The sequence below is a fragment of the Oncorhynchus gorbuscha genome, linkage group LG08 (assembly GCF_021184085.1).
Source record: "Oncorhynchus gorbuscha isolate QuinsamMale2020 ecotype Even-year linkage group LG08, OgorEven_v1.0, whole genome shotgun sequence".
Taxonomy (NCBI): domain Eukaryota; kingdom Metazoa; phylum Chordata; class Actinopteri; order Salmoniformes; family Salmonidae; genus Oncorhynchus; species Oncorhynchus gorbuscha.
This window is the reverse complement of record NC_060180.1, coordinates 55,679,889-55,697,002: the sequence shown is the minus strand read 5'-3', so window position 1 is coordinate 55,697,002 and position 17,114 is coordinate 55,679,889. Positions and strand designations below refer to the sequence as shown.

Sequence of the window (17,114 nt, the reverse complement as noted above, 5' to 3'; positions counted from 1 at the left end):
CGCTGCCTATTGACAAGCCAAACAAGGAACTTCAGTGTGGGCTAAATTACTACTGCTGACCAAACATGTCACTTTCGCAACTTACTGGCCTATTGATGTGCGGTTTCCGGAGGATCGCATTCTCACTCAGTTGGTTTGCAGACTAGAGATACTGACGCAGACATGCACACACAAATATTGCAAAAGCAAGCGTAAACCAACATGCCTGTTACCCCACCGCTTGACACACAAAGCTTGTTGCTGATTGATTTGAAATAATAGGAACGCACACGCATAGAAAATCCATTTGTGAGCAATCTCATTCCGTTTTGAGTGAAACGTACACAACTGGGGTGCGTCGTAGTGGCCATGGCCAATGGTGCCGTCTCCAATCCTACATTTTAAAGGCCGTCATCTTGGCGCAGAGACAACATTTCCTGCAATTCTACATATTGTGGCTTGGGGCGGAGAGAAAATGTTACCGTTTTAAAGCTAGTTTGATGCAATTGTACACGTTGTCATGGGGATGAGAGGAAATTGCCATTTTAAAGCTAATTTCCTGCAACTCTACACATTTTGCCATGGCTTATGACTCAAACATGATAAGAAAATCAATAGGGGCCCCATGCCATGACATTTGGGGAATTTTAGGTTTAGATAGTGATTGTTAGTTCTCAAAGATGATCTTATTTAAAAAATATATAGCTCCATTTTCTTTTCTACATATTTTATATCTGGCTTTAGTCGTTTTATTTTTACACTGAAAACGTTTTATCATCCCAAAAATTATTTCCCCTCCCCATAATCATATTTTTTGGCGTGCCGGCAATGAATATAGGGGAAACACTGAGCTTGAGCTGCCCTTGCTCAAAATGTAGGAATCATTCTTACCATTCTCCTCATTTTAACTGTTTTAGCAATACTGATTCGTTTTTTGCCCAAAGGTAACAATAGTCTAACTATTGGGATCAAAATAACTATTGAGTGTTATCTGCTCTCACTGTACAGAATCTGAAACAGAACACATTTTAATACAGGTGTAGACAGGGTCACAGGGAAGCTTTTAGTAATCATTCCCAACATTATCATCGAGACCTCTCAGTAGATTGGTATGATGGATCTCTCGGTCTAGTCTTCTTCAGTGATACATCTAGTACCCAGAGCAGTGCTCAGAGATATTCAGCTCTCCCGTGGACATGGTAATGATCTTTGGTCCTATTAAATCCACCTGCATTTAGATTTCTGTCCATTATTGCAATTTACTTAATAGCTCATCACCTCTGATTAGTTTCACCTAAGTGATAGGCTGCGTGAAGGCTTGGTACAAGGAAAATTAGGATAACCCTACATTTTCTCAACAGTTCAGACTGAAAAACAGAAAAGTGACTAAATATAGCTCTGGGGAATCTCTCTCGCCGGACAGACTAGGTAACGTAGAGGACAGAAAGCAGAGAGGTCAGAAACTGACCTTTTTTTGGCACATCTGACAGCCTTTGCCCGGGCAACAAAAGGACAAATTCATGAAGCTATGGTCGGAAAACAACGTCCTAAGCATTTCTTCCAGTTAGAAGAGTGAGTTCTGCTTAGCCTGGCAGCTTTCAGGGACACAGGAGAGCAATCTCTAACGCTTGGGTTAACATGAAGTTTTCATGATAATATCTCCCCTCCGTAATTTAGCTGGAAGGGCCCCAGCTGTTAATTCTTTATAAATAGCGTGTAGCTCAGATTGCCTCCAGGGAGAATGGGGCTCAGTGGAGTAGCTGGGGAACAAATCGGGCCAGATAAAGCACACAACATACACATTTTGACAAACATATGGGACCATTGCTGGGGATGAAAGTGAGGTACATGTGATTTTAGTTCACCTCACGTGGATTCACCAATGAGCAAATTAGAAGAGCAGCAGCAGAAATTGTTGCCGACCTGACTTTTTGAGAAGTGATCAAAATTAAGAGGGCTTTATAGGGAAAAAACTCAATCCAAATATAATTTTTGTCTGAAATAGCTACCGCAAGGTTAGTACATGTGCTTTTTCAAGAGTTAGGCTACCATTAGAAATGTCTTATTTATTCACACGGGCTCAAAAGTAGAATAGAGCATACATGCTAGCCACTGTAGGTAGGCCCCACTTAATTCTTCTTACGTACTTTCATAACTTTGAAATCAGATAAAACCTTGTATAAAAGATAAACAAACAACTGATTTAACATTTGTGTTTAGTGACAACAAGGGTGAATGAAGGCCCTTTATCTAGCTAGGTAAACAGAACTTGTCCAGGGTGGTTGTAGGATTTTATCTAGTATTTGAAATGATGCCAGATTTCTAGTAACATAATGTAGGTTAGTGAACGTGAAAAATTTAAAAAGAGACAAAAAAGCTTCATTCTAATAATTTCAAAATTCAATGTTTTGCTAAAAATGAAGACTTTTCTTTGTCAAGTGATGATAACAACAGAACAATTAGTTATATTATATATTAGGCTACATGTGTATGCACATATTGCCACTGCAAATCTAGTGCAATGGAACGTGAGCAAGAAAGAGCGAACTTTTGGAGATGCTTTGGACATGGAAGGAATCAAAGTGATACATAATATGAAGGCGGGTGTTCCTGTGAGGGAGCCCTGAGAACGACGGGCCCCCCTTCGTCCCATGCCTATATCTCCCATTCATTAGACAAGGGGCTGAGCAGGTTGAGTTCAAGCGCAACAAATTACCTAAATATGGGGTGAAAATCCTTTGAAGGACCTCAATTGGACCGTTGAAAATAATAATAATAAAAGAGATGAGAAGATTTAAGAGGCCTCAAGGGCACACAATGCTCAACTGCTGTCCATAATTTCACAAAGTAGCCAGCGAAAGTGGGTCTCTCCCTTTTTCTTTTAACTTTGTTTATCCTTTATTTGGAAGGGGCTGCCATTAAACAGAAGAGAGAGGAAGAAAAGTAGGAAAAAACTACATTTTCAGCCTGAGTGGTTTCTTCAAATGAAATCTAAAGGCCGAAACTCAATGGGCCCTTTGGTTGGGGAAACTTTTTAAAGGAAGCGCAGCAGTGGACGTGTTTGGCATTTGGTGGCCCTTGTCCCCCCATTGTACCTTCGCCACAGTGGCTGCATTTTCCCTGGCTCGGCTTCTTGGTGCACTGCACTGTACAGTCAGAGGCTCAAACAAACAGAAATCATGTTTTGACTTCCCCTATGCTCCGTCACATCTGTTCCCATGCCCCTGAAGGCAGCACAGTTGCACAGTTACAAAGATGTGAACACTCAAGCTAATTCAAGTGAATGACTGACGGCTCAATATGGTCCTCCTTATATAAGAAGGGAAGGAAAAGCTTTAAGCAGACTGAAGACTTGACGGACAGACGAACTTAAGCTTGCCACACGTTGTCTTTACACAAACTTCACATGGCAAGGCAATTATGTACAACAGACAAGTCGTTTAGATCCTCTACGCCTCAATTCTACACGAAATGTCTTGCCAGTTTTCCAAGGTGAGAATGTTAACAAGTAAGAAACAATAAAAGACAAACTACATCAATATTCGCGATATACTTATTTTTTCCCCTTTTTCATTGCTATGGAACAGACATTTCTGTATCACTTAGTCTGCAGGTAACCTACTGTAAACCATTTCATGTCAGAATGGTCCTTAACAGGGATGGCTCCTGTCCTATGGGACACTGCAAAGAAGCCCACATTAGCAGGCAGCCCATGGGAAATGCAACTCACTGCAGCACTACCCTAGTACCCAGGGGAGGCGGTGCAAGAAGTCACCACAGCTAACAGTCGCTCTGCTACTGATCTTTAGTCTTTCGTCTCTGACAGGCCAAGCAGAAATACCCCCGTCATTACCGGGCACAAATATGTTTTCAATGTCCGTTTCACATGCATTCTTTCTCTTCGCTTTCTTAGAGAAGTGTTTCCTAACCCCAACACACATTTCTGTTGTAGCCCCTGACAAACTCACCTGATTCAACTAATTGAAGACTTGATGATTAGTTGACCAGTTGAATCAGGTGTGCTCGTCTGGTGCTACAACAAAAATGTATACTGTTGGGGGTACTGGAGGACTGGAGAGGGCAAACACTGTCTTAGACAATTACAGAAGAGGCACAACGACACATGATGCGTGTCCCTTCCCCAACATATCCTCTCTCAATGCATAAGACTGCTGCCAATTCAGGGAAAGTGAGTCCATACGCTATAAAAGATGCCGGAGAGCAATTCAGAAGATACGGCCTCTCTTAGAAAGGTTGTAAAGAGTCAGACTTGGGTTTCTAATGCACAATCCCAAGCAGAATAAGCAGCATGTCCATGGCAAGTAAGCTCTCAAATAGATAGAAAACTAGAAAGAGCTATTTTAGCGGTAAGTGAAAATAAGTATACAACTACTAAAACGTCAATTACTGTAGGTTATGTATTAGAGGTCGACCGATTAATCGGAATGGACGATTAATTAGGGCCGATTTCAAGTTTTCATAACAATTGGAAATCTGTATTTCTGAACACCGATTTGTGTTTTTTTTTTTTAAATTTTTTTACACCTTTATTTAATCTTTATTTAACTAGGCAAGTCAGTTAAGAAAACATTCTTACTTTCAATGACGGCCTAGGAACAGTGGGTTAACTGCCTCGTTCAGGGTCAGAACGACAGATTTTCACCTCGTCAGCTCGGGGGATTCAATCTTGCAACCATACTGTTAACTAGTCCAATGCTATAACCACCTGCCTCTCGTTGCACTCCACAAGGAGACTGCCTTTTACGCGAATGGAGTAAGCCAAGGTAAGTTGCTAGCTAGCATTAAACTTATCTTATAAAAAACAATCAATCAATCATAATCACTAGTTAACTACACATGGTTGATGATATTACTAGTTTATCTAGCGTGTCCTGCGTTGCATATAATCTGACTGAGCATACAAGCATACAAGTATCTGACTGAGCGGTGGTAGGCAGCAGCAGGCTCATAAGCATTCATTAAACAGCACTTTTGTGCATTTTGCCAGCAGCTCTTCGTTGTGCGTCAAGCATTGCGCTGTTTATGACTTCAAGCCTATCAACTCCCGAGATTAGGCTAGTGTAACCGATGTGAAATGGCTAGCTAGTTAGCGGTGTGCGCGCTAATAGCGTTTCAAATGTCACTCGCTCTGAGACTTGGGAGTGGTTGTTCCCCTTGCTCTGCATGGGTAACGCTGCTTCGAGGGTGGCTGTTGTCGTTGTGTTCCTGGTTCGAGCCCAGGGAGGAGCGAGGAGAGGGACCGAAGCTATACTGTTACACTGGCAATACTAAAGGGCCTATAAGAACACCCAATAGTCAAAGGTATATGAAATACAAATGGTATAGAGAGAAATAGTCCTATAATTCATATAATAACTACAACCTAAAACATCTTACCTGGGAATATTGAAGACTCATGTTAAAAGGAACCACCAGCTTTCATATGTTCTCATGTTCTGAGCAAGGAACTTAAACGTTAGCTTTCTTACATGGCACATATTGCACTTTTACTTTCTTCTCCAACACTTTGTTTTTGCATTATTTAAACCAAATTGAACATGTTTCATTATTTATTTGAGGATAAATTTATTTTATTGATGTATTATATTAAGTTAAAATAAGTGTTCATTCAGTATTGTTGTAATTGTCATTATTACAAAAAAATCAATTGTCTGATTAATCAGTATCGGCTTTTTTGGTCCTCCAATAATCGGTATCGGCTGTGAAAAATCATAATCGGTCGACCTCTATTATGTACGAGAACAAAACAATATAAATAAATCAGTAATACATCATGTCATAAAATCTAAAGATGGTGGCAATTCTACTGTATGTAATATAATACACTGTATGTGGGGGAGCTGTGGCAGTTATTGATGGCGGGAGAAGGGCTCGGTCCTGTGGAATGACTAGCATCACTGTCTGTCAGTGAAAGACAACAGACTCGGCCATGGGGACCGGAGCAGGGGGGAACCAATCACAAGAGGGGAGGGATTTTTGGAGGGATTTTTTTTGTGAGGGATTTTGGCTCTTTCTACTTTTGACTTCACGTTTAAACCTCAAGGTTTGACCTTACTCGTATGCTTTTTTCCTGTCCAGATAAGAGAAGTTTTACTATCTCTCTCTGTCCATTTCTCTGTTTTACTAACAGCAGTGTGAAATTTGAAAATGTTGTTGTGAAGAACATGTGATGTTGTTATTGAGGCCTTGGCCTAAAAATATTTACAGAGTGGTTTGATGACTAGGACTAGTAGGACTCACTTATAAAATACAATACAAATAATTTATGTGACTACTTGCGATCTTTATTTGCTTATTCTATAAGCTAACTGTATGTCAAATTGTCTTACAACTGTATAACCTTGGAACAACCTGCAAGAGCCAGTACATTTTTTCTAGGTATGTATTTTGTGTAAGATTTATCAAGTTACGCTAGTTCTCTGGAAAATTACATCATAACCTCTACAATTAAATGAATTAATAATTTAATTTAGCCTAGCAAGATGTGTAATTTATTACTGTTAAGGCAGTTTTAAAGTAGTGAGAAGCTGTATTTGAGTTCAGTGGAGAGTTCCTCTGTGGCCCTCAGCCAGGGACACACTGTTCAGACAATTACAGAAGTGGCTGCTGCGAAAGCCACCTCGGCCAAGTCAAACAATCAGCCTGCAGTATACCTGCTTGACAGACACATGGGTCCGGTTGGGTAAAGCCACCCAAGCTCCAGTTACTTCAGTACTAATACTGTGGCCAGGGGTGGCTGCTAGCCACTATCCCCAGTGTTCCCCAGTGTTCTCAGTAGTTAAAATCGAAAGGGATAAAAGCATGGAATGAAATATTAGGGATAGTCAAAACCAGTTTCATACAAGTTATACAAACATTAAACACATACAAAATACATAAAACAATAGACAGGACACTTAGGAAAGTTTGGCTAAATTCAAGCAAGAATCTTGGAGAATCTCATTGATCAAGTACAGGTAACACCTTGTCGACTTGATAAATAGGCCTATTCTATGTCTTCAAATGATAGGCTAAACCAAAAGGATAATTCTTTACACAAAACAAAAACATTTCATTCAAATGAATGTGCTATTTAATTACTTTAACCCAAGTACATACTGTATATTATCTAAAGGACCTTTCAAGTCACTAACCAGATGTTTGGTTGATATGCAAAAACATTTTATTTTTGGTATGAAAGATTATTTATTTTTCAGTTAATAAAATAATTCTATATTTTAACTGGATGTAATTTATAGTCTTTAAGTAAACATTGGATTATCTCCCACAAACATTATAAATGTGGCACTATAACCCAAAAACATTACATTAGAATAACTATATTTCAGGGAAAATTAAGTACCCCCAAAAATTGTGGACTACAAATTTTAAGTGGCAATAGGGCTACACAGAGAAATGAACAGAAAACTTGGGAAATAAACAAACTTTACTTCACTACTGACCTTGATAACTGATAACATCTCATGAGAACTCCACATTAAATCATTTTGCTAAAGTTTCTACAACTAGCTAGAGTTCTAACTACATTACATTTTTTCTAAATAATTAACAAAGCAACAAAAACAGTAGACATGTTTTTATTTCATTAGCCTACATTTTGTTAGATAGACTATAGGTCTTTCCAGTTGTCATCCAGTTAGCTGATCCTTGGTCTATAGGGCTAGACCAGTGACCAAGTAACAAATGGATACATGATCAACAGCATAAGGTCAACTAATGTTCAATTGCTGGGCAACAGCTGCACACTGCTATTCCTCATCATTGACAAAACAATACCGTAGCTCAAGTGTGATTTGCCACCCTTAAAGAAGAGAAGCCTCCACAAGTTATTTTACCAGTCCTAAACAAAACTCCTCTTGTCTGCCCACCAGACACTTGTGTGGCGACCTACTCCCCTCAGTCTATGACGGGGTGTGTGAGGAGATGAGTATGGGAGGGAGGGGGAAAGACTAAATAGAAATACAATAAACATAAACTTAAACTCACCAGAATCCCCGGAAACTGCTTTTCCGCCATGCTTCAGTCAGGAGCGCTTTCAAGCAGAGGGACCTCTTTCTCTTCTGTGAGGATGTAGTCTATGTCCGTGCTGCTGCTCGTCTTCTTCTGGACACCGGTATGTTTCAGTAACAGCGGCTGGCGTGCGACGTCGCCCCGTTGCTCTCTCGATTCCCTTGTCTCCGACTGTTGCTGAAGTGGCGTCTCTCCTTTGTATTAATTCTCCACTGATCCAGGAACTTTTCTTTCCTGTGAAAGGGACATGTGACAAGGAGGGGGGTGGAGGCAACACTTTTAGTTCCTTTCCCAATTTCAAACATAAATTTCAACACTGGGAAAAAAACTCCCTCCCTTTCTAATGGTTGAAGACACTTGTCTTTAGCTGACCAAAGGCACCAGTGGTGAGGATGCTGATATATGCCACAGATTGGAGAGAAACTAGATTGAAATTTTCCTGAAAACTAATCGCTGAAACAATGTGCTAGTGTATAAACAGATTAGTCGACTGTTAGAGAAAAAGCTCAGACTTGTCATTGACTGCACATTGCACAACAAGTGCAGAGAGCAGTAATCGAAATGAACCCAAGAACATGGGAAGCCAACAGTGTTTAATTCCTTCCCAGTATAAATTGAATTCAAATTTGATGTCTGCATTGTTCTATTTTATTAAATTATGTGACAATGGTAAAATTGTTCAAGTCAAATACTTTACATTTGGAGCACATAGAAATCAATTACTCTCTGTATCAGGGGTCACACCCTGACCATAGTTTGCTTTGTATGTTTCCATGTTTTGTTTGGTCAGGGTGTGAGCTAAGTGGGCATTCTATGTTACATGTCTAGTTTGGCCTGATATGGTTCTCAATCAGAGGCAGGTGTTCGTCATTGTCTCTGATTGGGAACCATATTTAGGTAGCCTGTTTGGTGTTGGGTTTTGTGGGTGATTGTCCTTGTTACTGTCTGTGTTACTTTGCACCAGTATTAGGTTGTTTTGGTTTTCGTGGTACGTTTTTTGTATTTGATTCGTGTTTACTTTGTTTCATTAAAAATGGATCGCAATAGCCACGCCGCTTTTTGGTCTGACGCTCCTTCACATACAGAAAACCGTTACACAGGGGAAGATGCTGTTTATCCTATAAGCTAATTAATTCCATAGGAAAATTCATTAACATTCACTAAAGCTAAACTTCACCATATTTAAATTTAATTACACAACAATAATTAATATCATACATACAAGTTCCTTCAGAAAGTATTCATACATTTGCATTTACATTTATACACTTTGATTTATTCCACATTTCGTTGTGTTACAACCTGAATTCAAAATCGATTAAATATATTTTCTCTACACACAATACCCCATAATGACATGGTGAAAACATATTACATAATTTAATTGATAAGTCAATACCTTGTAGAAGCACCTTTGGTGGTGATTACAGCTGAGTCTTTTGGGGTAAGTCTCTAAGAACTTCCAACACCTGGATTGTACAATATTATTCTTCATAAAATCCTATTTAAAATATTTTTTACATTATTTATTTAAAAAATGATAATATTTTTTAAATTCTTCAAGCTCTGTCAAGTTGATTGTTTATCATTGTTACCCAGCCATTTTGAAGTCTGCCAATAGATTTTCAAGTCGATTTAAGACAAAATTGTAACTTGGCCACTCATGAACATTCAATATTGTCTTGGTAAGCAACTCCAGTGTCGATTTGGCCTTTTGATTGAGGTTATTGTCCTGCTCAAAGGTGAATTTGTGTCTGTTGGAAAGCAGGATTTTGCCTGTGCTTATAACTGTATTCCATTGATTTTTATCCTAAACAACTCGCTAGTCCTTGCCAATGACAAGCATACCCATAACATGATGCAGCAACCACCATGCTTGAAAATATGAAAAGTGGTACTCAGTGATGTGTTGGATTTGCCCCAAACATAACACTTTGTATACTTAAGTGCCTTGTTGCAAACAGGATGCATGTTTTGTAATATGTTTTATTCTGTACAGGCTTCCTTCTTTTTATTCTGTCATTAAGGTTAGTATTGTGGAAGAACTACAATGTTGTTGATCCATCTTCAGTTCTCATATCACAACCATTAAATTCTGTAATTGTTTTAAAATCACCACTGGCCTAAAGGTGAAATACATGAGCAGTTTCCTCCTCTCTGGCAACTGAGTCAGGAAGGATGCCTGTATCTTTTTAGTGACTTTATTGTTACACCATCCACGGCCTAATTTATAACTTATTATGCAATTTGTGAAGCACATTTTACTCCTGAACCGTAACAAAGTGGGTGAATACTTATTGACTCAAAACATTTCCACTTTCAATTTTGTATTAATTCTTTTTTTAATTGACAAACTAAATTGTTAATACATTTTAAATTCAGGCTGTAACAAAACTAAATATGGAGAAAAAAATGGGGTGTGGATATTAGGACTGTTGCAGTGTTGCCAACATGTTACCGCCACATTGAAAGTCATGAGTCATGACCGCAGTAAAATTTCACTTGACCGAGTCACAGTAATCTCCTCTTAATACACTGGACATGAGTTGGTAGTACCCAACTTGCTAACAACCATCAGGTGCTAATGGCCTGGTACTCAGGGCTCTATTGTCCCTCTAACCACTCTGACATCAAGGCAAATACAATAGAAAATCACATCAAACACTTATCATCAAAACAGTAGGCCTTATCATACTTTTAAAACTCACCTCACTGTGATTGGTCAATTTGAAGAAAAAAGTTCTAAAACAGGTTGAAACTGAGTGGAAAACATGTTCATTGTGGTTGTTGTTTCAAAGCCTAACACAATGAAATGGACAATGCTTTCTAAGGTGATGATGAAGTCAAAACACACATATGCATATTAGAGGTTAAGCATGCAGTTGCGGTGACCGTATTACCGCCACAACGGCGGTCACGAGTCATGAAGGCAGTCAAATTCCACATGACCGTTTAGTCACAGTAATTAGACTTCTCCAAGCTCTGATGCTGCTGCTATTTAAATTACCAAACTTGCTAACTGCCTGGTACTCAACACTCTATTGTCCCTCTAATCACTCTGACATCAATGCAAATGTGTTTTGAAAATCTAATCAAACACTTCCTGAGAGCCCATGAGCTCATGTTGCGCAACATTTCTATAGGCTATGCAATCGTGGGAGAAAACCGCTAATAAAAAGACGAGGATCCCATGACCTTTCTATAGGCTAGGCCTATGATATGTATTACTCAACATTCCTAATAATATGCACATTGCTTATATTTACAACACGAGTATAGCCTGCCTGGCTGGTATGAAAATGAACCATGGGGAAAAGCATCCTCCACTTGCTATTTAAGTGCATAGATGATATGTATTTTTTCCACTGCCCCTGTTTCGATACAGGTGCATGATAATGGTCCATTCTAATTCAAAACAAATGTCACACATATATTATTTAGTATATGTAAAGACAAGACTAAATGAAGAATAGTCTGATGGGTGACAATATCAGCCTATCACTTGTGAATTATAAATTATCACTTGTGAATTATAAATTATCACTTGTGAATTATGCCCAGCATAAGAAACAAAGCTGTTTTTAGCTACTTTTTCGAATCAGTCACACACCCCATGTCAAATCAAATTGTATTTGTCACATGCACCAAATACAACAGGTGTAGTGTCACGTGTGTCCCTCTCCGGCCTCTAGGTCACCAGGCTGCTCTTTATGGCGCACACCTGGACTCCATCACATCCTTGATTACCTGCCCTTTATATGTCACTCCGTTTGGTTTCTTCCCCAGTCATTGTTGTTTCTGTTTCTGTGTCAGTTTGGTGCGCTGTACATTTATTTATTAAACGTATTCACTCCCTGAACTTGCTTCCCGACTATCAGCGTACATCGTTGCAGAATGACGACTCACCAAATGGAAGCATCAGAGAGTGTTTTTTTGTTTTGTTTTGGTGTTGGATGTGATGTCGGGTCCGGGTGCCCGAACCGGAGCTACCTGGGAGGCCTCAGACGGTTTGTTGGGTTCCCCTGCCTCAACGGGCCCGACGGGTTTCAATACCTCAGCGGGATCGACATGCTCCCGTGCCTCAGCGTGTTCGACAAGCTCCCATTCCTCAGCGGGTTCGACAAGCTCCCATGCCTCAGCGGGTTCGACAAGCTCCCATGCCTCAGCGGGTTCGACAAGCTCCCATGCCTCAGCGGGTTCGACAGGCTCCCATGCATTAGCGGGTTCGACAAGCTCCCATGCATCAGCGGGAGAACAGGTTCCCATGCCTCGACCGAGGCAACCGGGGAGGTCTCAGCCGGCTCATCAGGCTCTCACGCTTCAGCTGGGCTCGTCAGGTTTCTGCGCCTTAGCAGAGGTGACCTGTCCGCTTCTGATCCCTGGGGTCGTCATCTTGGTCGGCGTCCGCGCATCTGGGAGGGGGTATTGTCACATGTGCTCCCTCTCCGGCCTCTAGGTCACCAGGCTGCTCGTTACGGAGCACACCTGTCACCAGCGTTATGCTCATAATGACACTCACCTGGACTCCATCACCTCCTTCATTACCTGCCCTTTATATGTCACTTTAGTTTCTTCCCCAGTCATCATTGTTTCTGTTTGTGTCATGTCGGTGCGCTGTTCACTGACTCTCAGTGTACATCGTTACATGTAGACCTTACAGTGAAATGTTTACTTACGAGCCCTTAACCGACAATGCAGTTAAGAAAATACCCCCAAAAATTAAATATACAAAAAAGTTTGAAAATATATATATAAAAAGTAGGAGATAAGAATAACTAATAATTAAAGAGAAGCAGTAAATAACAATAGTCCAATTTGTAAGTCGCTCTGGATAAGAGCGTCTGCTAAATGACTTAAATGTAATAGTGGGGCTATATACTTGGAGTACCGGTACAGAGTCAGTGTGCGGGGGCCACCGGTGTCAAGTTAATTGAGGTTATATGTACATGTTGGAGGATTATTCAAGTGACTATGCATAGATAATAACGGAGAGTAGCAGCAGCGTAGAAGGGGGGCAGCCATTTGATTAGCTGTTCAGGAGTCTTATGGCTTGGGGGTAGAAGCTGTTTAGAAGCCTCTTGGACCTTTTGAGGATCAGAGGATCGATGCCAAATTTTTTCAGTCTACTGAGGGGGAATAGGTTTTTTTGTGCCCTCTTCATGACTGTCTTGGTGTGCTTGGACCATGTTAGTTTGTTGGTGATGTGGAAGCCAAGGAACTTGAAGCTCTCAACCTGCTCCACTACAGCCCAGTCGATGAGAATGGGGGCGTGCTCGGTCCTCCTTTTCCTGCAGTCCATGTAGCCTATCCCATAGGCATATATGTTTGATAAGGTTTGTGTCACAACTAAAGCACATTAATTACAATGGGTGTAGAGCCTAACTGTCATACATAAAGAGTGTGTGAGTTTCAAGTTTGGGGAAGATAATGTTGACAATAAAAATGAACCTTTATAATAAAAGCATGACATGCATAATTGCATTTGCGGTCTCTTTTGATAATGGTGTTTTCCACTAATGGAACATTTGCGCTTATAAACTACTACCATGTGTGCATTGATGCGTTTATAATGTGAAGAAATAACCTAATAGTTTATCAACATTTTAAGCTAAATGTTCTGTTCTGTTGTGTGTGGTTGTATTAATTTGTGATCTATTGTATCCCGCAACAGTCCCAGACTATGTTTGGAATATTTATTTCTCGCACAGAATAGGTCGACTTTGTACTATGGGGGATAGTAGATTGACATAGGCTAGTGGTTTTGCTGTTTGTTAGGCCTACTCATCTTATTGGCTGACGAAAAGTAAATTTCAACAGTTCTTCCAATATCTTCAATATGCACCATGGAATTGGATACGGACACGTGCAGTTGCGTCCTGGATGTGTCTGACTTGTAGCCTGTAAGAACGACCCAATCAGGTAACGGAGAGCCATGTGAGTGCTTTGGATTGCGCTTTGGATTACATTGAGAATGGTCTTATAGGTGAAAATATGATCACTTGATGAGCAAACAGCGTGTGCAGCCTGAGGCAAGGAAGGTTTTTTCAAATCATTTTTCAAATCAATAGCCTATCGTGCAGTCCATATATGATTTCACTTCTAAGTCATTCTAAGGTTTGTATCATTCACAACTAAAATTGACAGAAAACTCTAAATCTAGCATATAGGACCTATTTCAAATGATCACTTTAACACTCTGAATGTGAAGCTTTCATGCACTTCATATGCGCACTCGCTACAGAATGGGAAAAACATCCTTTCTATTTTATTCAGTTAAGTTCAATTCTATTCTTCTTACTATAAAATCATATGATATAAAAATAAAGGCATGGGACTTACACATATCTTATCTCCTAAATGTACAAGCCTACAGCTTATGGCATGGCGCATAGCCAGAAAACATACAGTAGGACAACTCATATTCTGTCCTTCTGAAAGAACTTTTCTTCATATCATGTTTCTTTAAACCTCCCTAAAATAAATCATGGATTTATTGTGATGGTGTACAGTATATACAATTGATACTTTTTAAAATATAGATGCTCCAAATGTGTGCATCAGTGGCTTGTAAGCATGGTAATGCTAAACGTGTTTAAGTTAATTAACGGTCAATTTCCATGAGCAGGCTTTTGCATGACAACAACCAGCTGACAAAATGTCATGACCGCCACAGCAGTAGTAAATACTTTCTGAAGGCACTGTACATGACAATACAATGTAACTAGGTATGATTACACCATTTAAAAAAGGCTCCCTTCCAGGAGTCAATTATGGGCATTACAAAACTATTATGCCTATTTATTCTAAGGGGGGAAAAGTACAATGACACAATGAACATATTTAGGATGATCTATATCTTTTGACATATTGGCTTCCTGACCCTTGAAGCAGTTTATGGACAAGGTATAACAGCAATCCATGCTCATCATGCTCAAAACATCTGTAGCACACTGTTGAGCTTCTCAATACATTTTTGATACTTTCGGATGATTTGGACATGATGCGCAAAAAAATGCTAATATCGGTCCCATGACTTGAATGGGATTTGTACCACAAATGCATGTATTAAAAAAAAATACTTTTATTGAACTTTTATTTAACTAGGCAAGTCAGTTAAGAACACATTCTTATTTACAATGACGGCCTACCCGGGCCAAACCCAGACGACGCTGAGCCAATTGTGCGCCGCCCTATGGGACTCCCAATCACAGCCGGTTGTGATACAGCCTGGATTAGGGTGTCTTTAGTGGGTGTCTGTAGTGACGCCTCTAGCACGGAGGTGTAGTGCCTTAGACTGCTGCGCCACTCGGGAGCCCCAACAGTTAGCTTTTGATAAACTTTTGCTTAAAAGTTAGCATGTGGGACCCGTGCCAGGGCTTAGACGGTAACAAAATCGATGTGTCATTCTGTAACTTGGGTAAACTCTCTCTTTATCATCTTCAGCATCAATGTGTTGGGAGTCTGTTGACCTGACATCCCACAGTGTGTTAGGATTAATGAGTGTACAAGACATTACACTGAGTGTACAAGACATTAGGAACAAACACCTTCCTAATATTGAGTTGCACCCCCTTTGGCCCTCAGAACAGCCTCATACTCTATAAGTTGATGAAAGCGTTCCCCAGGGATGCTGGTCCATGTTGACTCCAATGCTTCCCACAGTTGTGTCAAGTTGGCTGGATGTCCTTTGGGTAGTGGACCATTATTGGTACACACGGGAAACTGTTGAGCATGAAAAAAACAGTAGCGTTACAGTTCTTGACACAAACCGGTGAGCCTGGCACCTACTATCATACCCCATTCAAAGGCACTTAAATCCTGTCTGGCCCATTCACCCCCTGAATGGCACTCATACACAGTCCAAGTCTCAATTGTCTCAAGACTTAAGAATCCTTCTTTAACCTGTCTCCTCCCCTTCATCTACACTGATTGAACTGAATCTAACAAGTGACATCAATCAATAAGGGATCATAGATTTCACCTGGATTCACCTGGTCACTAAAGGGCAGGTGTTCTTCATGTTGTGAACACTCAGTGTGTAGCTCCCATTCCAATGTAACACACAGAATAATCAAACATGCCAGAGGGTTAAATAGTTAAGTTGATGCAACAAGAAAAATAAAACTAGGTTAAAAGCCAAGTCTTACCGTCACAGAAGGAGCAATTCCCCTCAAAGATAGAACAGGCTTTGGGTTTTACTAGACAGTGTTGGCTTTCAAAGGAGCTACTAGATAAGATGGCCTCAGCAATGAATAACTAACTGGTCTGCAGAGTGGACAAACACCCCATCCCATGGACTCCACTCAGTCAGTTCTGTTCATTTCCCTCAGGTCTGCTCTAGTAGTATGTATAGCACATATGAGTGTTGCTCCACCCCTGGGAGGAGTAAAAGTGAGTTATTGGTGGAAAATTACAGGTCTCTTCTCCTTCCCTTTTTTGTGTTCTCAATTTCAATACCCATTTCCTAGAATGAGTATGTCCAAATAATGTATTAATTTCTTTGTGTAGTCTATACGACTGTGGAGAAAGGTGGGCCCTTGAATGTTTTGGTACACCTACTGGAGAGCTCTTCTTTGTCTACACCTATTCAGCATCATTCACACCAATGTTCCCTCAGAATAAATTCAGCCCTGACTAAATTTCAGGTCTGCTGAGCGCAAACTTGAACGTTGTGAAAATTCTGTGCAACTTCCAGTGTGTATTTAATGTGAACTCTGAGGCTGTACCCACTTTAAGTTCCTAGAGTGGCTTACTATCAAAAACAACGGAGAAATGGATCCCGTACATTTTTTACATGGAAACAGCTGTTGTACCATTCAGCCTACAGTAGCAGCTAATGTGTGGTGTTCAATTTAGGCCTACATTCCATGAGACTTTGGAAAAAACCTGTTTCCACTTGTTCTTCAAATCAAATCAAATTTTATTTGTCACATACACATGGTTAGCAGATGTTAATGCGAGTGTAGCGAAATGCTTGTGCTTCTAGTTCCGACAATGCAGTGATAACCAACAAGTAATCTAACTAACAATTCCAAAACTGTCTTATACACAGTGTAAGGGGATAAGGAACATGTACATAAGGATATATGAATGAGTGATGGTAC

General features: G+C 40.1%; 1 protein-coding gene across 3 annotated transcripts in view; it reads right to left on the bottom strand.

Annotated features, from left to right (window-relative positions):
- The window catches only part of LOC124041856 (sodium- and chloride-dependent glycine transporter 1-like), a 96,590-nt gene that overhangs the window by 49,946 nt on the left and 29,530 nt on the right, over window positions 1-17,114 (bottom strand). For all 3 annotated transcript variants that reach the window (XM_046359930.1, XM_046359931.1, XM_046359932.1), the window contains exon 2: window positions 7,987-8,244. Coding sequence is in view for 1 of the 3 variants with exons in the window: in XM_046359932.1 (XP_046215888.1) it covers window positions 7,987-8,016 (30 nt within the window). In the remaining 2 variants the exon portion in view is untranslated. The remainder of the gene's footprint in view (window positions 1-7,986; window positions 8,245-17,114) is intronic.